Consider the following 21,625-nt stretch of genomic DNA (forward strand, 5'->3'; position numbering starts at 1 on the left):
ATAATCATCAAAATTAAAAGAAATAAACATTTGAAATACATCAGTCTGTGTGTAATGAATGAATCTAATATACAAGTTTCACATTTTGAATGGAATTACTGAAATAAATCAACTTTGTCATGATATTCTAATTTTATGTCCGGCACCTGTACAATCTGTGACACATTAAGTTGACTGCACTACTCACTGCAGAGCCTGGAGGTCCTGGTGCATCCTGTTCACAAACCAGGGAGTAATTCTCCTGTCAGAGTATTTTGAATGGTGGATGTATAGAAGTTCTTTAATATCTGGGACACAACCTGAAATCCCGGAGGCATTTGAGGTGGTACAGATATTGCCATGCCTTCTTAATCAAGGTGTTGGTGTGCTTGGACCAGGTCAGATCCTCCATGATGAGGACACTGAGGTATCTGAAACTGTCCGCCCTCTCTCTTGGAGTGCTTTTAACAACTGAGACAGTGGTAGTGCCTCTGCTATTTCCTCTCAATGGACTCCTTTGTCTTGCTGACATTCAGTCGAATGTAAACCATGCCCTCTATGCCACACTACCTACCAGTTATAATTAACCATTTAGACAGATTTTGGGAACCTTATAGCTCAACAATGACATTTATTTATCAACTTCATTTTAATACAAACAATGTAGCTCAAAGTGCTTTACAAGATGTGAAAGAGAAAGTTACAAGAAAAGATAAATAATAGTTACATGGAATAAGTAACAAAGAAAAAAACCCAAATCTTTACAATCTTAAAAATAAAAAAATATTAAGTAGAAGAGTAGCTTCCTTATATACAATAACATGATGTAAGTCTGTAAAGATCAATCCGGTGATAAAGTCAGATGGCTGGGAGGACAGAAAAAAAGAAAACAAACAATAAAACACTCCAGTTAAGTTAAGAAAAAAACAAAATCTGCAGGGGTTCCATGGTCAAAAGACCACCCAGTCCCCACTGGGAATTCTACCTCAATCAGCCACAGCCCAAATACACAAGTGAACCTGCCACCTACAGGGTGAGGGGTATGGATAGAGTGTAATGCCAGTCAAGCGTGAGGCATACTTAACCTTGGCAATGGAAACATATGCTTTATTATGAATCTAGAGAAATCTAATAAGTCCAGAGTAGTCGTGTCATTTACACAAGCGAATTGATTTCACCCAACCCTGTTACTTGAATCAGTTCAATGACAGAGTTCCATGTTTCAAATGAAGCACACCAGTACGGTTGTCAATAAAGCTACTTTTGAACCAAATCACGCGTGACGTCACACGCACGCCTACGCACTCTTCTCGGGCGGAGAGAGCATGAGAGAGTCATGACGGCTAAAGCCGGCTTCTACAGACAGGAGCTCAACAAAACAGTGTGGGAGGTGCCCGAACGGTACCAGAATCTGACGCCAGTTGGATCGGGAGCGTATGGCTCCGTATGGTGAGTGAGTACTGAGACATTTGGTTGTGATTTTTTTTTTTGGGGAATATTGTGCCGGAGATGCTTTCTTGAATCTCAACAATAGAAATGTACAGCGCTAATGGTACAACGCAAATGTGTCAGTTCAGGTCATATTATTTATCAACAAAGTGTCGAAAATGCACCATGAACAAAGTATAAATCAAATGTACAACACGTAGTCTAGTCTCACCCAGCATGTTTCTGTTGCCACTGATGGCTTTCGTATTTTTTTCTTTTTTATAACGTTATGTTTTTTGTTTTACATACAATGTGACGTTGTCAATAAGTGCGTTAATGTTTTCGCCGAATTTTATTATTTAATGGAGCTTGTTTTCATGTTGCAAGTATATATTGCGTAGCCGACTGTATCTAAACATTAGTGGTTCGTATTGCTTTTTAAACGTTTCTACTAGTGACGGAAAGTGAATTACACTGAGGTAGTGACAGCACTTTATCATTACAACTTATTTTGAAGTTTTAATATCCAGCCAAACCTTGTTATATGCAGTTCAGGTAAATAATAAGTATTTTCAGGATCAAAGACTTTACAAAGTAACACATTTTACATTTCAGGAATGTACCAGTTTAAATATTAGAGAAGCTGATAAGAATAGATGTCACACTCCTGCCGCTACACTAACGACCAGTTCGTCTTCTGAAACAGTTGCATTTATCTTTGGAATCAAAGAGCCTATCCCTCCCTCCATCTGTTTGCGCATCTGCCGTTGCAGACAGGTGAAAATACCTCAGACCCTTTATTACTGGTCAACTCACTTTTGAACGCAAACCTGCACGTTTTCACTTTTCAATATCTGCATAAATGGGAAAACTAGAAAATAAGACTGCTAAAACAAAGGAGTGCTGTTGTAACAAGGAGACTTCTTAACTCTTATCTATTTACGTTCATTAGAAAGTCGTACAATGTACATTGCGTGTGACCTCTAATTGGTATTTTATTTTTCTTTGAACCTGTTCCAAGTATAGCCAAATGTTATGACGAATGTCTTTCAAATTCTCTATCTATCTCTCTTTTTTTCCCCCGGGAACAAATAAAGTTCTGTCTGTCTCTCTTTCTGGCTATCTATAAAATCGGTGCCGAATACAGTCTCTTACTAGTAGTGAGAGTGTAGGGTTAGGTAGTAGTTTTGTCACATGTGTAGAGGATACTGAAATTCCATCCTGCAGACCCCACAAATTGGATCACCTGATAAATTACATACCCCGTTTCACTACCACACCTGCTCTGAGTTCTTGAAACCTTGTGAATGAAAACCTGAGGAAATCCATCCATTATGCAACCCGCTATATCCTAACTACAGGGTTACGGGGTCTGCTGGAGCCAACGCAGGGCGCAAGGCAGGAAACAAACTCCGGGCTAGGCGCCAGCCCACCGCAACCTGAGGAAATCTCTAGCATAATTACATACAAAAACTAAATGTACAGTTTGATGTTAATTTGTATATAAAAAGGTTTTGAAATGTTTCCAACCTTACTTGGTTGCTTCTATCAAGTAATACTTTGGCAATAACAGTTTGACAATATATTTAGGTAGACTTTATTGTTATCTTGGAGGGGACTTGTTTGCAGCTAAAATGTATAAACATAAAACATGAAAGAAAAAATCAAAGACAACAAATAATAACCTTTATTACATTTGGCACACAAACCTGGGTTCCCTTCATGCAAGAATATTCCATTGTAGAAGTATACTGTTAAAGCTTAGAGTTAGAACCTCTACAGCCAGTAGAATTCAAGATGTTTATAATACTAGAAATAAAAGTATTTTTAAGTATTTTGCTTTTGAGTCTTCTGCAACAATCCGCTGAAAGTTTGGAAACTGAGGATGGCTACTGTCGAACAGAACTGAATCTTCCCTGAAAGTCACAGCCTCACTGGGTCACATTTTCTGGGCCTGCACCAAATTAACATCATTCTGGACCAAAATTTTTAATTACCTTTCAGACATCCTTGGACTCACAATCCTTCCTAACCCATTAACAACTGTGTTTGGGGTTCTTCCAGATGGGTTTAAAGTGGAGAAAGACAAACAAACTATGATTGCATTCACTACACTTTTGGCACACAGACTGATTTTGCTAAACTGAAAGAACCCAAACTCTCCTCTTTTAAGTCAGTGGGAAACTGATGTTTTATACCTATTTGAAATTGGAAAAAATCAAATACTCAGAGGATTTGTACAGACTTTTTTCAAAACATGGCAGGATCTAATTGGTAATATCTTAAAATAAGTTCTTAAAGCACAGAGGAAGCAATTATTTCTGTATTTCTTTGTCTTCTGCATTCATCTCCATTGGCTTATCAAACTTATTAATTTAGGTATATTTACAAGCCTTAAATTTTACGCCGTTTGCCTTGCTCTCTCTCTCTCTCAGGGGTTGGGGTCGACTTGTTCTTAACTCAATTTTACTTTTTGTAAAAATTGATTGATTGATTTGTATGGAATGATTGCAATAAAATGAATAAAACTTCAAAAAAAAAAAGAATCTTCCCTTTTTGCTTTTCTCCTTAATCCCACCATAATCGATCATATTATCTATTGGTGGGGAGCAAAAGGTTTGTCCAAATTTTCGATCTCCTGTTTTCGATGGATCTTGACGTTTTAGGGTCCCCTGATACCAAAAAACAGTGATATCTCGATGGCGGGTGTGTTTGTGTCCATGTGTCACAGTTTCTTGAGGATGGTCTAGAGCTAAAATGACTGGATGGAAAAATACCAAACTTGAAATTTAAGATGTGCTGATTAGTTTTTGAGCCAAATCGTTCATGAGAAAGAGGAACATTAGAGGAACCTCAAATACTGTAATTCTACAATTAATTATTAATTCTTTTTGTCAATTTCTGTCATAATGACCTATTTTATGATCAGAAAGATCAGAGTTAGAGTGGTAAATAATTACTGAAATGTTATAGAAGAGTTTAGGTAACTTGGTTCCTTGGGTGCAAACCCTACTGACGCTCACGTCCAAATTGTTTCTGATCTGCTTGTGATTTGTCTCCATTAAATCACTAATCTTGCCGATGCTGTTGAGACAGTTTGTGTTTTTAATATGGAGGTCCTAATCCATCATATAAAAGCAAATGTACACCACCCCATCTAAAGTCTGAAATTTTGAATATTGGTGTTTGAGAATCGAGAGGAGAACACTGAAAATCAACATCTATTTCCTACGTTTGATGGATTGAACTGTAACAAAATAGTGATTACACCATTTAACAACATAACCAACAGTAAGCTTGTCACTGTGTTCCTTATTTTATTGCTGACTTATGCACAGATTTTGAGATAAATAAACACAGACTGCTGCCTTGAGGTGATCCCCTAGATGGTTAGAGTTCACTGGTGAACCAGACATCCACACTTTTTGTGTTCTTTTAGTTTAAAAAAAAATCCAGTATCTAGTTAACCAAGTTAGACTCTAAACAGAAATTATCAGTTAGCTTCTCAGCTGAAATGTGAGACTGAGTAGTTGTAAAGCAGATGAAAAATCAATTAATAGTGGTTGGACATGGATTTTTGAACCTACTCCGTGTTCAGAAAGTAAAATACAGAAATACAGCCGTGACTTCTCCATACCTTTCTCTGATGAGTATGTAAATTAGTTTGGGTTCATATAGACCCAAGATTCTTTTACTAGATCCCTCTTTTTCTTTTAAAGGGTCTCATAATATGAGATGTTAAGGAAACCATGCTGAAGTGTCAGAGGCTTTTGGCAAGTTCAAGAACATTGACCAGTTTCCAAATTTTAGGCACCTGTTTTAAATCCAGGGACAACTGTACAGTGGAGATATGGGCAGAGTTCTTCTGCTCCCGACTAATACAAGCATCCATTTGTTTTGTCTGGTCCAAAGCTCTTTGACTTTAGTTTGTTGGAAAACCTATTTTAGATAATACTGTTGAAAGAAAGGCTGGGTTCTAGTTCCAGTCCTGAATTTAGTCCTTTGCCTTATAATCTCTGAACTGAAATAACGTCTCTTAAACCTTAGAATTCCATTCTATTGCAGCTACCTCATTAATTCCATTCTGCAGTGTACCCAGGTTGCCTTTTTTCAGATCACTCTTGAGTTTTGTCCTTACATTTAGCCAATAATGTGTGATTTCATAACCCCCATTACTGTAATTTACTCTCTTCAGCAGTTGTCTTTATATCTTTAGTAATCCACAGCTTGTTGTTAAAATATATGCCTTGATATCCTGTCAAATAGCTAATGGAATTTAATGGAAATGTGTAATGTTAGCACTGTGCTGTTCAAGCCATTCTCTGTTTCAGTGCCCGTCACCCATCAGTGGGCGGAATGTTTACGGGAAGGAAAGATGATACCGGGCTTTCCTAGCAGCAGACTCTGAATCACTCCATCTCTGCTGATAACTAGCCAATGCTGAATATAAGGTTTAACCTGCTATGTACTCTGAGGTGGATAATTTGCAAGAGGGAACAGCAAAGCAAAGTCTAGCAGCTGTAGATGAATCTTCTAGCTATGTATTATATATACTGGTGTGTATATATTTATATACAGCACACTAAGTATAGTTAATATAGTGCGCCTGTAATAAACCATTCACAGTTCTACCTGGTCAAACTCGTTTTCATTTTGGGAGTGTTTTTTGTAAGAATACTTTCCAGAAAGCAAGATTGGAAGTGCAATTCATGTTGATTGAGTGAGTTGATTTAATTCTTATCAGTAACAACTCTGTCATATTGTGACTGCCAATGTTTTATCTCTTGCTGTGGCAAGTTTATTTTCTTGGGTTTTTCCACATACTCATTGAGATCTCCAGGAATTAACCTCTATGTAAAATTTGGCTTTTTTTTTTTTTTTGATAAACATCTGAAACTTTAAAAGTCATGACGGTGTTTTAATGTCTTTATTTGTTAATATTTCTGATCTCCTTGTGCCATCTTGCGTGACTGTTCTCATCTCCTGTGTTGTGTGATGGGCCTTTGTGACTAATAGTTTCTATCCTTCAGCCATCACCATGCTGAATGCTGCTAAGTGGTCAATCGGTCCTAGTGCACCTTTATGTTTACAATACAATACACTCTGATGTTTACAATACAGCTCTAAGTTAACATTGGATAAGGGACAAGTGCAATATGACGTATGTATGATTGGAAAACATTGTTCTGCTGTTATGGACTATTTTGGTACTTATTTTATTCCCTTTTTATTTTAGTTTTAACTTGAGTAATTGTGTTTTGTTTTTTTATTTTATTTTTTTTTTTGCACCTAAAATTTTGTTGTACAATGTCTCATTGCTACAATGACAATAACATTTTGATTTGATTTGACTAATTGTCCCCTACCAATGCCAGACTCTGATGTTCTCTGGCTGAGGGCAGGCTTTAAATGCCATCCCAGTGTCTCTTCCAACCAAGCACTTAAATTGTAGTCATCATCCCTCAGCATTTGCTCCAGCTATATCTTATTATCTCCTGGTTTACCTATACTCCTCATCTTTTAGTTGTCCTTTAAGAGTGAGGTCTTCAAGGCAGGTCCCTACCTGCTTGCTCTGTTTGAGAGACAGCACTGACTCCTATAGTCCTTCTGAGGCCATGTGCTCTATATCAAGTATATGTGCTCATTCTGGCAGTTCCAAGGCTTATTACCTTACTGTTTCCCATCAACAATTACAGCCCACTTTACTCTGTTGACTACTTTTGACTGTTCAGTATGTCTTGCCTTACTTACCTCAGTTTTCAGAAACAACTGACTTGCTATCTTGGATGCTACTGAGGAGCTAAATATCTTTAAACACTGAACTGAGTGTTGCTTTATTAGGGGCACACTTCTAGTTCAGAATTATATTCAAATAATTCTTTAGTTGCATTACAGCAAATCATATGTTGCCCAAAACAGTAATGTTAGAGTGATATATTAATAAAACATTAGCAACAGGAACACAGTATACAACAAAGAATATACACAGTAATGGACATTTTAAACTTTTCGAAAATACCCTTAAACACAAAAGTTTGAAATAATAAGACAAAAAAGGCATTTCACGATATTAATTAATATAAATGTTGAATAGGCAGTCAAAAAAAAAAAGGAAAGACATTTTAAATTTTACATAGGGGCATTGTTATGGTTTATTGGCATAAATTAATCCAGTTGCTGACCCATACGAATAAATTGCTAGCTCGGTTTTTTTTTATTTTTTGAGAAAATCCCCAGGTTATGAGATTTTGTTAGGGTTAGACGTGCCATCTGGGTAGTGCAGAGCAGAGGGAGTTCCATAGCATGCCTTCTCACTTAAGCAATGGCTACACCGGCACCAGGAGTGTATCGGTACCTATCAGTGTGGAAGTTGTATTCCCTGCATGTATACTGGATGAAAAAGAAGGTCCATAGGCAAGGGCAACAACACAAGTGAGTGAAAGGGACAGTCAGCCTGTGCCCAGGCATGCTTAGATGTTAGTTGCTTTCCTCATTTGCCAGATGATTCTAGCTGTGTGGTCAAGCAGAGAGTGAGGACAGCATTACAGATTGGGTGAAGAGTGAAAGACTGAATATAGTGATGATAAGAACATCTGAGTGATGAGGCATAAATGCATCGGATGTAGCCAAGAGCTTGCAGTATAGAGTAGCTCCTTCGGAATGTGCACTTGTAAATCTGAACTTCTGTGAAGACTTATCACAGTGGTACAGATGTGCAGTATGGTGTTAAAATTAAGAGTATCAGGTTTTTAGAAAAATGTTGAAAGTAAATTCATTAAGAATAAGTAGGAATTTTAATAAATATATGATGAATATGCTTTATGAACGTTATTCTTTAGTCAACGTATGAGCATAGGTATTGAAATTGACAATGCAACACCTTATACTTTTCCCTATTCTTCTGCTTGTTCTAAACAGTTTTTGTAGCCCACTAACTTTCGGACTTCAGCAGTGACATTTTATACTTAATCCTTCATGTGTGTAAACACAGATTTGTTGGGCCATACTAGTTTCAAATGATTTCTTCTGACTTGCTATTTGTTTTACCCAGTGCAACATTTGAACCTGTCCCCATTCTCCTTGTCTCCCTAAGTCCTAAATGGGATTGGTGATGTCTGTCTTGTTACTGGCTTTGACTTGCGCTGGTTTCTCTGTCTCTTGCCAGATGTGCTGCTCTTTACTGTAACCGCCTTACTTGTTCCTCCCCATCTTCTGTACCTACCCTACCCCTGTCGTGTCCTTGTCTCTCCTTCCTCTCCTCCTGTTGTCCTCCTTCCAGCTCTGCCTATGACATGAAGCTGCGTCAAAAGGTAGCTGTGAAGAAGCTGTCACGCCCTTTCCAGTCTCTGATCCATGCTCGGCGCTCTTACCGTGAGCTACGGCTGCTTAAACACATGAAGCACGAGAACGTGAGTTGTTGAATTTCTGGACCTGTTGTGCCTGCATGTATCCTCAGTTACTGGCTTATATCAAGCCATTTTTCTTATGCCCGCTGTTTTTCAGGTCATTGGCCTGTTGGATGTCTTCTCGCCGGCATCCAGCCTAGAGGACTTCAATGAAGTGTAAGTTGTAAGAAAAAGTGGCTTTTATGTCAGAGTGGGTTGACAGTTGGAAAATGTTTACTGAATTCCACACCAGGTAATTTTCCATGTGACGTTTACACATTCTCCCTGTGTTTAAAATGCTTTTTCTTCAGATATTTTGAAATTCCTTCCACATATTGAGAGATGTGTGTGTTAGGAAATGTGATGATTTTAAAGTGTTCAGATGTGACTAGATATATGCATGATCCTGCAATTTATCGTATGCTTCCTGAACAGGCTATGTCACCCATTACCCCCAACTACTCCAGCTACTCTGTATTTGGTTAAGCTGGTTTGAAAATATATTTTTGTATGCTCTACATAAAGACCACTTCATCTTCTACCCACACAGTCATAGTATAAAATATTGAGGGTCTGTTAGGAGAAGCTTCAGCTGAGATCTGCCTTACACAGGAACCTTATCTTAAAAGAAAAAGATAGAGTGAGCCATTTGCTAACAGATTCTATACTGCTGTCTCCTGAAAGAGTGTAACTATAAGTGATGTTTTATGTAGCTCCTTTCATATGTGCCTCATCACTCTACATAATAAATAGGAAGAGCATGTATATGAAATGTATATGAAGAAAGATCACTAAATATTTTCTGTAAGAACTTTATCTGAAACCCAAAGGAAAGTTTAAAACCATTTTCACATTCATGTATATTAATAAATGTAATGCTTAAAACATTTGCTAAGTAGGTTTGTGAATGAGATCAGATGAGATATTTCCAATGCACACAAATTATGTAATTATATAAAATATAAATAATCAAAATTAAAATAAATATCTAAATGCATATGCATGATGAAGCACCATTGTGTTTACTTCTGCAATTTTATAGTTCTCAAAGACTGTAGTGAAATTCCCGCCTATTGATTTGTGTCATTTGCAAATTCTCCCTGTGTTTGTAGTTTTTTTTTTCTGCATATTGTAGTTTTCCTCCCCATCCTAATGACACATGGAATATACTGATTGGTTACCCTAAGTAAGCTTGATATAAAGTGCATTCCATAATGTTTGGGACAGAGACATATTTTTTTTTGATGTACCTCTGCTGCACAGTTTAAAATTAAAAACCAGACTTAAAGTGCACATTCATCCATCCATTTTCTAACCCGCTGAATCCGATTACAGGGTCACGGGGGTCTGCTGGAGCCAATCCCAGCCAACACAGGGCACAAGGCAGGAACCAATCCTGGGCAGGGTGCCAACCCACCGCAGGACACACACAAACACACCCACACACCAAGCACACATTAGGGCCAATTTAGAATCACCAATCCACCTAACCTGCATGTCTTTGGATCGTGGGAGGAAACCGGAGCGCCCGGAGGAAACCCATGCAGACACGGGAGTTAACATGCAAACTCCACGCAGGGAGGACCCGGGAAGCGAACCCGGGTCTCCTAACTGCGAGGCAGCAGCGCTACCACTGCGCCACCGTGCCGCCCTTAAAGTGCACATTGCAGACTTTAATTTAAGGGTATTTGCATACATATCGGTCTTACCATGTAGAAATTACAATACTTTTTATGTGTGTCCAGTAGCAGCCAACATTCCCAATCTTTAATACCCCCAACATCATGTTTTAACAGTTTGTCACGCTCCTCAACCCCCAGAAGTTTCGGGAATACAAGAAAAAATTTCCCGCATGCAGCCTTCTCCAGTTTAACACAAGAGCCACGGAGCAGTTTTTAATTTGTCTCGGCTAAAAACAGAACTGATTGTAATGTATGCCATGGATGATTTTGCAGGAAAATTTCCCACTGATCTCCTTGACTTCTTGGGGCATGGGGCAGCTGTACACATTGATATATTTGGTAGTGACCATTCCCGTGTACAATGCTTCTGTCGAGCGGACATTTTCAGCCCTAAAGCGAATTAAAACTTATGCCAGAAATACGACAGGGCAGGTTCGACTTTCAGCATTCGCTTCAATGGCGATAGAATGGGACTTCTTGATGGAACTGAAGCGCACAGATAATCTGTACGACAGAGTAATTGAACTGTTTTTGAGTAAAGAGAGGAAGATGGATTTTGTTTAAAAATAATCCGAATTTTTGGTGAGTAAAATGTTGTGATTTTCCTAAATAATATTGCAAGTTTGAGTTATTATTGATGTTTTTTATGTGTGTCACGGCTGTAGCTGCAATAGAAAGGAACTTGTTCACTCCTGGTTTGTCTATTCAATAAAGGCATTTATTGTGGCTACAGGAGTTATCTATCTGCGATGCAGTGGCTCTTTATACTGTATTTGTGCATATTAAGATGGTTTTTATAACCATAAATTTTGAGGGGCGGGTTGATTCAGACGGAGCACTACTGAAGGCCTAGGTGTGAGATGCACGGTCTGCCACTGGACCAGATGATATGTAAATTTGATTAACATTACAACCCGAAAATAAACGAAACTGTAGAGAGTTTCAGATTATACTTCTCCCAGTGCATCTCTCTAAATCTTCCATGTGGGAACATTATCATAAGGCTTAACAATCTTATTGTTACACCTTCTACGTGCACCGAACCGTCCTTATTTCAAAGTCTTCCTTGCTTTACCGCTGGCTGCTGCTTTCCATTCACCTTCCTAGCTCTTTATTTAAACAGTTTTCCTTCTCACTTTTCCGCTCCTTCGCTGTCTTCTCCCTTTTCGTTCAAAATACGCGCCTCCTTGCCTTTTTACAGTCAGCTCCCCTTACATCACACCATGGTACGTTTAGCACAAGTTAATACCGGGAATGCCTGTTAAACATCTTACATTCACAAGTAGCGATTTGCGTATTGAACACTTCGATGAATGAAACCTGTTATCTTTACAATGGTTGACAAACACGGAATGTAACTTCATAACAACACGTCCTCCAAATACAAACCTGATTGAAAGAAATAATGATAATCAAATCCTTGATGACAGCAACACTCATAACAGTGACAAAACAATTACAGTACATTGACAATCAGGTTTTGTTATTTTTAAAATGTTTCCTTTTCTTTTTCATAACTTCTGTAACACACTACTTCTCTGTTGCGAAGCGCGGGTATTTTGCTAGTATTCAATAAATGTAATGGACATCATATGTATTTTGGATGTGGAAGAAGAACCAGAGTGCCTGAAGAAGTGTGTTGGACAATGATGGGTGCAAACTTGTCAGATTTAGAGAGAGACATCAAATAGGGATTCCTGTAGGGCAGAGGAAAACATAGCAAGCTTTTTGGACTGAAAACATACACCGATGATACCTAAGGGAACTGTCAGGATTAAGAGATTGGTGCAAGCAAGAACAGGCTACATCACCAACTACTATCATCCATGTGGGTAGTCACTGGAAAGAATCACATTTTGTGAAGGATTCTTTTTTTATTGTATACTGTCCAATGCTGTTTATGTAAAGATTGTGAAGTGAGTGTATTTATAACAGACAAGTAATTTCTGTGGTATGAATTCAAGATTCAGCAGCACTGAAGTCATATATGTAGTTGTGTTTCTAGCCTATCAAAGAATAGTTGGCATCTAATTATTTTTTTAACCAGAAGGAATAAGACTTAAACCCTACAAAATACAGTTTGGTCACATGATACAAATTCCGTGGTAACAACATACTGTATGTATACTGTATTTTTAAGTAGTATTTAGAAGTTAATTGCAAAATTATGTAAATAAAAAAAGATTCCTTTCTACAACGACGTTACAGCTTACAATGCTTTGAAGATATTCAAGTGCTTTTTGGGTATCTGTATGAGGCATGGTTAATGGGGTACATTGCATTTAGTATATATAACATGCACATGCTATATACTCAAAGCAAGTAAAACAGGCACTTAACTTGAATAATTCACTGATAAAACTAGCTGGTACATGAAAATGTTTCAATCATACATGCTTGCTAGTAATGTAAGGTGTTTAATATTGTGAAACTACTTTTTAGTTAAGTTGTTTTTGATTTTATTTCTGACCTGTGTTTAAATTTGTACTGTAAAGTTACCAGATATCCAGATGAACGTTTTTTAAAGCTCTGTGCAAAATTAAATACAACTGTTTGCTACGTGGTTTTGAATCTCTACCATTTGGGTTCTTCTGTGTTTCAGATATCTTGTAACAAATCTGATGGGAGCAGATCTGAACAATATTGTGAAATACCAGAGGCTATCTGATGAGCATGTACAGTTCCTTATCTACCAGCTGCTCCGTGGACTCAAGGTAGTATTCGTAGGATGGGCCTGGGCACCATCACTTGTTATGTGTCAACTTCTCTTCATTCTTTTTATCTTTCTCTACAGTACATCCACTCGGCTGGTTTGATTCACAGGGTGAGAACTGACACATTTATGTTGCATGTTCATAACTCCATATACTCCCGTCTTCTCACGTGGCCAGAAGTGGCTGCATTCTGTGGAGATTTTGTCCATGTATGCTAATTTCACTCTGCTTAAAAAGAGTATGACATATTATTTTTCCTAGCCTGCTCTGTGCTCTGCTCTTAGTCAATCTCAACCTCTTTTAAACTTGTAGGATCTGAAACCCAGCAATGTGGCTGTCAATGAGGATTGTGAGTTGCGGGTAAGAAGAAACTCCTGTCATACTTGTGTGTACTGACCTTTACCAAGTTTTTTGCAGCACTTTTCTAAGGCTTTCTTGCTTGGCTCTGCAGATTCTTGACTTTGGGCTGGCACGCCAAACTGATGATGAAATGACAGGCTATGTGGCAACACGCTGGTACCGTGCACCTGAGATCATGCTGAATTGGATGCACTATAATCAGACAGGTGAGTCAGACCCCATGTAGGGAAGAGGATTAAGACAGATCCAGCTCATTTTATTAGCAGTAGCTTCCTTCCTAAAACACTGGCATAAGGAACATGAGTGTTATTGACAGAGTGAATAACACCAGATGTGTCCCTTCTTTTTCCAATTCAAACACATACTCGCTGTCTCGTCTGGGGTTCATCTTTATGTCTGATGAGCTTACCTGAGTATTTTGTTAGTAAATTGTATTATTAATAAGAAATGCATTTCATTCTTGTAAAAAGTCTCTGGTTATACCAAAGATTCTTGACAATGGCAATGATATGACTGGGGTACTAGTAAGGAAGCATGCTGATCTTGTTCTTTTTTTGGCCTACTGAGACTGTTGTCAGGATTGTTTCCCAAAGACCTTTTTTGAATTTTATTTTATAACACTCAGTGCTACAAATTTATTAGAAAAATTGGGATGCCGCTGTTTAGATATTCATTAACATCTTATACAGTATGTTCATCAGAAAGGACTGTCAAGCAGTTCTATTAACCCTTCGTTACTTGGGTGGGGTGTTGCACACCCCAGTTGCCAAAGTTTTGCGTATTTCTCATAGATGGCGTGACGTGGAGCTTTGAGGCCTTGAGTAGCTGCAAGTTGACTAACGTATTGCGCATGCAAGAGCGTGCGTCAGTTGAAGGTGGACCCTTGAGCTGATAATGTCGTATTACGTTGTTCTGGGTGTTTAGCATCCCACCAGAGTAATCTTGCAGAGTGTCCTTGGTATTTCACACCCCACCTGAGCATTGGCCAATTACATTTTTATGGTAAGCTTTTGTTGCTGGGTTCCGTTTATAGCTTATTTGCTTATGACGAAATTCCACCATTTACAGATGAGTTACGAGGAAGCCCAGGATTGGGTTGTCAGACTTTTGGAAGAGATTGAAAGTGAATCTGAATCGAGTGAACAGAGTGATTCCGAATTAGAACCAGAGTCAAATTCAGACTTAGAACCAGAACACATCGGCCACAGTGAACATGATACAGACTCATCTGAAGATGCTGATGAAGGTGACGATGATGAAACACAGCAGGAAAACTACTATGTAGGAAAAGACAAATCCTCCAAATGGTTTAAGACACCACCTCGAAACCAAGTTCGCACCAGAGCTCATAACATTTATAAAGGAATAGCCCAGAGTCAAAGGGAATGTAAAAAATGCAAAGTCTCTCTCTCAGTGCTTTGAATTGTTCATATAGCCAAACATAATGGAGATGCTTCGTGACTGCACTAACAAATGCATCAACAAGGTTGCTGCAGGATAAAAGAACAAATCTAGGGTCAGTAAAACTGAGGAAATGGAGCTAAAGGCTCTTTTTGGGTTTTATATCTTCTAAAATTAATTAAATTGCATTTAAAATATTTCTTACTATCATTTCTCCATATATAACAGTGGGGTGCAATACACCCCAGCCGAGCACTTATGGGAGTTCACGAAACCCGAGTAACGAAGGGTTAATTTACAGTGAAAATGGAAAATTGTAAGTTGGAATGAATGCAGTCTTTGGTTCATGACAGACAAAAAAGTAAATGACTCCTTTATCTTTGCTGAAAATGTGATCATTTATTTCATCAATCTAACATACATTGTTTAAATACAAGGGCAAAGGAACATTTTAAGTATTTTAAATCTGTGTTTAATGCAAAATCTCATTATTTGTATTTGAGTTTGGTGCCTTGTCTGAAACTGCTACATGGCATAGACTCTCAGGGTTTATCTGAACCATTTTTGGAATGTTGAAATTCATGAGATATTGGATTTTATTTAACGTAGCTCCTAAAGTTTTACAAATTGTTTTCCTCCACAGAGCATGAGACGCGTGCACTGAAACAATAACATTACTTGTAGTTCAAACAATGTGTAAATTGTTCATACAATTGCTTTGGTGAACATCTAATGAGAGCTATTATTTTATATTTTAATCAAGTTAAATGTGAACATTTAGGAGAAAATTATATACAGTAATCCCTCCTCGATCGCGGGGGTTGCGTTACAGAATCGTAGCCTCATTGATGCTGTAATGGCGTCCTACAGCGGTGTAGCTTTTCCCTTCCTTCAACAAATCCAAAACGTTTACCTTTTCGGCAATCGTTAACATCTTCTGTTGGCGCTTGGGCACAGACCCTGAATCAGTAGCAGGAGCAGATCGTTTTGGAGCCTTAATGAAGGGCTTGACTATGCACAAAGATAAACACAAAAGAGCACAAAAGTTAACTCTTTACACAGCGAAACACGTTGATGCTGAATGAGCAAGACAAGACTTCCTGGTTAACACCGCATTCAGCACACAGGAACTTAACTACGTGCTTTGATTGGTTAGCTTCTCAGCCATCCGCCAATAGTGTACCTTGTATGAAATCAACTGGGCAAACCAACTGAGGAAGCATGTACAGGAAGTAAAAAGACACATTGTCCGCAGAACCCGCGAAGCAGCGAAAAATCCGCGTTATATATTTAGTTATACTTAGAAGCCGCGAAAGTCGAAGCGTGATATAGCGAGGGATTACTGTATTGTTAAATTGAGGAAGTCCAGGTTACCCATGCCACCTCTATATTGGGAACTTTATAATGAAGAAAATAGAACCGTATTCCTTGCGGTGCATACGGCCAACGGCCTCGCCTGGACTCTCAACATCTGTTCTTTGACAAAGGAAGTGCTGCAGCATCTCTGCTCCCTTTGTCAACTGAAGAGGGGCAAACTTAGTCCACCCATTCTTATCTTATTTTACAGGGCCATCATAGTGTCTTGATCAACTATGTTACTGTTTGTTACGGGAACAGCAAAGTGTCAGACCATAGGACTCTTCAAAGGATAGTGTGCACTGTTGAGAAAATGATTGGAACCTTTATGCCCTCCATCCAGGACATTTTTTACAAATGTTATCTCCACAAGGATTGTTGAGGACCCCTTTCATCCTTCCCAGAAACTGTTTGTCTTCCTGCTACCTGGCAGAAAAAACTGCTGTATTTGGACCAGCTCTGTCAGATCCTGAAACAGATCCCAAATCTGTTAGATTCCTCAATAGCCTTTCATCTTTTCCTAGCACCCTGACTTAATTACATAATTTCACACCATTTTTATACTGCATAGATACTTTAATTTAAACAGAAATTGTAATCACATACCCTATTACACTGCTCACTTTATGTAAATGTTCTTACTTGGACATTTAAGTCTGCTATTGTCACACTGCAACCAATATTATAGTATCCTGATGACATGATGTTTAAAATGTTCTGTCTGTGTAGTTGTTTTACACTGTGTATGTGTGTGCATAATATATAGTGTGTGCAAATGTTTGGGTGCCCTTGCTTAAATTGTCTTGTTACTGTGAAGTGATGCAAATTGCAAAGCAGTATAAATTTTTGGACTTCTCAAACCTTGTCCCAACAATCAGTAGCCATGGGTTCCCCTAAGCAGCCGCCTTCCACTCTGAAAAATAAATTAATTGATGCTCAAAAAGCAGGAGAAGGCTACAAGAAGATAGCAAAGAGTTTTCATGTAACTGTTTCCTCAGTTTATAATGTTCTAAGGAAATGGCAGTTAACAGGGACAGTGTAGGTCAAGCTGAGGTCTGGAAGACCAAGAAATCTTTCTGGAAAAACTGCTAGTTGGATTGCTAGAAAGGCAAATAAAATCCTCCATTTAGATTACATAAGACCTTTAGGAAGATTTGGCAGACTCTGGAGTAGTGGTTCAATGTCCTACAGTGCTGTGACACCTGAACAAGTATAACCTTCATTGTAGAGTCAGCAGATGAAAACCTTTCCTGTGTCAGCACCCAAAGTTTGTGAATTAACATCTAAACAAGCCTGATGCATTTTGGAAACAAGTCCTGTGGACTGATGAAATCAAAGTAGAACTTTTTGCCTCAGTGTGCATGGTTGTAAAAAAAAAGGCTGCTAAATTCCAGGAAAAGAACACCTCTCCAACTATTAAGCATGTGACCGCAATAACAGTGACCATGTTATTGGTAGAGGGAAGAATGGATTCAAATAAATACCAGCAAATTATGGAAGCAAACATCACACCATCTGTAAAAATGATGAAGTTAAGAGGATGTGTCCTACAAGATAATGATCAAACACATACCTCATAATCTACAACAGAATACCTCAAGAGGCTCAAGCTGATAGTTTTTGCTATGGCCCTCACAGTCCCATGACCTAAACATCATTGAAAAACTGTGGATAGAGCAGTACATGCACAACGGTCCAAGAATGTTGCAGTGTTAGAAGCCTTTTGCAAGAACGAATGAGTGAAAATGCCCCAGGTAAGAATTGAAAGACTCATAGCTGGCTACAAATGGCATTTACAACCTGTGACACTTGGCAAAAGGGGTGTTACTAAGTGCTGACCATGTCACTTCAGGCCCTTTTAATTTTTTTGGAATTTTATACCTGTGAATGATGGTAATAAATAAATATGTAATCTTGTTTAAAATACTACCTTTTGGTGATCAGTTCATCTCCTGCTCCCTTAACTATTCGCAGTAACAGACATTTTAAGCAAGGCTGCTCAAACTTTTGCATGCCACAGCATCTATGCAATTCTTATTATATGCATTGTCTTATATTGCACCATGGTCGTGGAGGATGCTATTATATCATATTGCTGTACATACTTTCGTGCAGATGATATGACAATGAACTTCACTTTGACTGATGCACAGTTCTTTTTCACTCAGACAACACTTTGTAATGTGATGTAAATGACTTTCTCCAGACTTCCTTTTCTCTGGGCATCATGACATGTCTTGTGGATTTGTAACTTTTCGGACTGTAAAAAAAAATAAAGAAAAAAAATTTCATTTTTTTTCTGTCTCTTCTCTCTCTCTTTCAACAGTGGATATGTGGTCAGTGGGCTGCATTATGGCAGAGCTTCTGAGGGGAAAAGTCCTATTTCCTGGCAATGACTGTATCCTTTTGTCTATTGTGAACTTAAGTTGAGAAGAAATTGTGCATGTCAGCTTCCAGTAATGTGAGATACTGTAAATTATTAATGACTTTTTCTTGAGATTGACTTTTCTTGCTTGTAACAGTGAGAGCAAGGAATATACAAAGTGTGTTCCTTAAACTTTTGTGCTCAGACATTGATCAGCTGAAGAGGATCATGGAAGTGGTTGGTACTCCCAGTCCAGAGCTCCTGCAAAAAATATCCTCAGAACATGTGGGTGCTGCCTGTGTCTATTGCCTTGATATCCAACAATTAAGACACTGGTTGAGTTGAAATTATGCGTTGATTTACTTTCTATATCTTCACAGGCAAGAAAGTACATTGAGTCTCTGCCCTCCATGCCCCAGCAGGACTTGAGTGAGCTATTCAAAGATGCCAATCCACTGGGTAAATGTTTGGTTTCCATCAAGCCACATCACTTGTGTTTATATCTCTGTCTGTCCACATATTAAGATGTTGCCCTTAGAATGCTCCATACTTTCCAGTTTTCATGTGAAATTTACTCTTCTAATGTCTAAGTTCATTTCCAGTGGTTTCCATTACAACCACAGAGGTGCCTATACTCTATTACTCCCTTGTTCCCTTTGTCTTTTTTCTTCTTTTTTGTGTGTTTTCTGACCCCCAATTCTGTCCTTGGTTTGGCCTGTATTACACTGATGCTCTGTGTTCCTTTAGCTGTAGACCTCCTCAAACGAATGTTGATCCTGGACTGTGATAGCCGAGTGACTGCAGCTGAAGCTCTTGCTCACCCATACTTTGCACAGTATCATGACCCTGATGATGAACCCGAGGCTGAACTTTATGATGAGAGCCTCGAAAATAAAGAGAGAACACTAGAGGAGTGGAAAGGTGAGACAAGGCTGACATTGGTGTGAAAAGAAGGTTGTGCCCATCCTGCTTTTTCTTTTTAATATCCTTTTCCGGTCTTTCCTCAGAGTTAACCTTCCAAGAAGCCAACAGCTTTAAGCCCCCCGTGACTGAAAAGGATTGCCTGCAGATTGAGCAGTGAGACTCCCGGATTTGGACAGCCCATGTATTCTGATGTGGGTGAGAGGACATATGGGGCAGCTGTGCTTGGTGCTTAGTGGGAGGGGCGGCTGGCCGGACCCCCTGGGACTAGGGTGCACCAAACTAACCCCTAACCTAACCTCTGCATCCCAAACACAGAAGAACTGACTGGCAGTATGGCAGGAGTATTATGAGAACTCACAAGCTGTATAACACTAGCATGTATGATGTTGCTTGTGCTGAATGAAGGTTCCACATTAGGTGTTGGGGAGTGTAAGGAGACATTTTCTTTTTTGCTGCACGTTGTTCGGCTTTTGCTGAGCCATTAAGGTTTACTTCCTGTGATGGTCCCTCAGGTAGTGATAAGAGAGGCAGGCGAAAGCTGCACCCCCTGTAGATTCCCGACGGATTCCCATAAGTCCTGCATTGCAGGGCTAGGCTCCCTTACCTTTTTAGTCATTTTGGAGTTTTAGGCTGTGAAGCCTGTGACCTGGGCGTGTGCACATGAAGGTCAGAAAAATGACACAGGTAAGGGGGTCTGAGTCAGGGTAACAGCTGTAACTGCTAAAGTCAAAAGTGCCCAGTGAAGTGCTCTGCCATGGCCTTTGTTTATCTGTCCTTTTACCTGCATGTCTGCAGTTTTGTAACAAGCACAATCCAATAAAATTTTCTTCATTCATGTTCCCTGTATTACTGTCTCACTCTTCATACACATAGGTAGAACAACCTGGGAAAATTGGTTAGGAGTAGAGGGGCGAAATCACTTTGGTCGAATCAGCAGACGGTCCATTCTGCTGGGATTAATGTGTAGTGTCCCAAAACATAAGTCATAACGCTCTTAAGCCTGACTCTTGGCTTGTATTAGAGAAACCGTCAGTTGTCTAGATGTATCTGTTGCCTTAAACTCCTTGTAATATAAAGCTTTAATATAATTAATTCACCACTAAGTAGTTTTATTTATCTCATTCATGTTGTAGTTTATCTGCAGGCCTGAGGGCTGTTCCACGAAGCGAGCTTATAAAATCGAGGATTATTTGTAATAGCCTCGCTTGAGTTAGCCTAACAGTTCACTTCAGGCTCATTGAGTTCCACGAACAAAATTCAGGTGTATTTAATCTCCGCTAATTCAAGCCAAGCTTGATAAGTGAGGCTCGTGCGCGTCCACGCGATATAAATGGCAGCCTTGTTAATCGATGCTGGATAAGTAAGAATGGAAACTAAGGAAAGAACTGCGTTTTTTTCGTAGGTGGAGCAAGAATTATTATTACAAGCCCATGAGGACTACAAAGCTATAATAACTAGAAAGGGGAACACAAGCTGTATTATCAAAGCTCGTGAGGCTGCATGGCAGAAAATAGCTGACAAGTTAAATGCGTAAGAACATGATTTTAGTAACTTTTGTGTTAAGGATGTCAAACTATTTAACAACTAAATGAGAACAGTTTCAAGCCTTCAAAATGTATAGTCATTAAAATTTCCTTTTACATATGCATTTTGTTACTAGTTGTAAGGTACTTTAAGGTTATTTTAACACATTGATAAACAGGACAGCATGTTAATTATATGGGTTCATCTTGGATAAAAAGTGATATATAATTGTAATTATTAATATAATTATTAATAATGCTTGGTTTCAGGAGCAACATGAGTGGAACGAAAAGGTCCTGGCAGCAAGTGAAGAATGCGTCATTATTGGCATACGCTCCTGCTGCATTATTGCCACATTATGCAAAACTACACAGGCTACTACAATGTCACACGCTCTGTCTGGTGTAACTCTGAGATGCCGCAGGCAGTTAAACCTGGATTTTAACTGTCCAAATGTCATTTCAATGCGTGCCCTTGTCTTACAATGGGCATGGTTGAAATGTCTTT

At 38.8% G+C, this 21,625-nt stretch overlaps 1 protein-coding gene across 4 annotated transcripts; it reads left to right on the plus strand.

Annotated features, from left to right (window-relative positions):
• The first annotated feature begins 1,175 nt into the window (after positions 1-1,175).
• On the plus strand, positions 1,176-20,429 carry mapk11 (mitogen-activated protein kinase 11). 4 transcript variants are annotated; one of them, XM_039769805.1, is made up of 12 exons: positions 1,176-1,428; positions 8,687-8,816; positions 8,911-8,969; positions 13,077-13,188; positions 13,269-13,298; positions 13,501-13,548; positions 13,640-13,754; positions 18,632-18,703; positions 18,876-18,955; positions 19,051-19,129; positions 19,418-19,591; positions 19,678-20,429. In XM_039769805.1, exons 1-12 carry the CDS (start codon positions 1,316-1,318, stop codon positions 19,749-19,751), a joined length of 1,086 nt encoding a protein of 361 aa, XP_039625739.1. In that variant the 5' UTR covers positions 1,176-1,315; the 3' UTR covers positions 19,752-20,429. The 4 variants fall into 4 exon arrangements, with proteins under 4 accessions (XP_039625739.1, XP_039625741.1, XP_039625743.1 ...); XM_039769809.1 differs by having other exon boundaries at positions 1,343-1,428; positions 8,459-8,816; XM_039769808.1 differs by lacking the exon at positions 1,176-1,428 and adding an exon at positions 5,889-6,127.
• Positions 20,430-21,625: the final 1,196 nt, after the last annotated feature.

This window comes from Polypterus senegalus, chromosome 11 (assembly GCF_016835505.1).
Source record: "Polypterus senegalus isolate Bchr_013 chromosome 11, ASM1683550v1, whole genome shotgun sequence".
NCBI lineage: Eukaryota > Metazoa > Chordata > Cladistia > Polypteriformes > Polypteridae > Polypterus > Polypterus senegalus.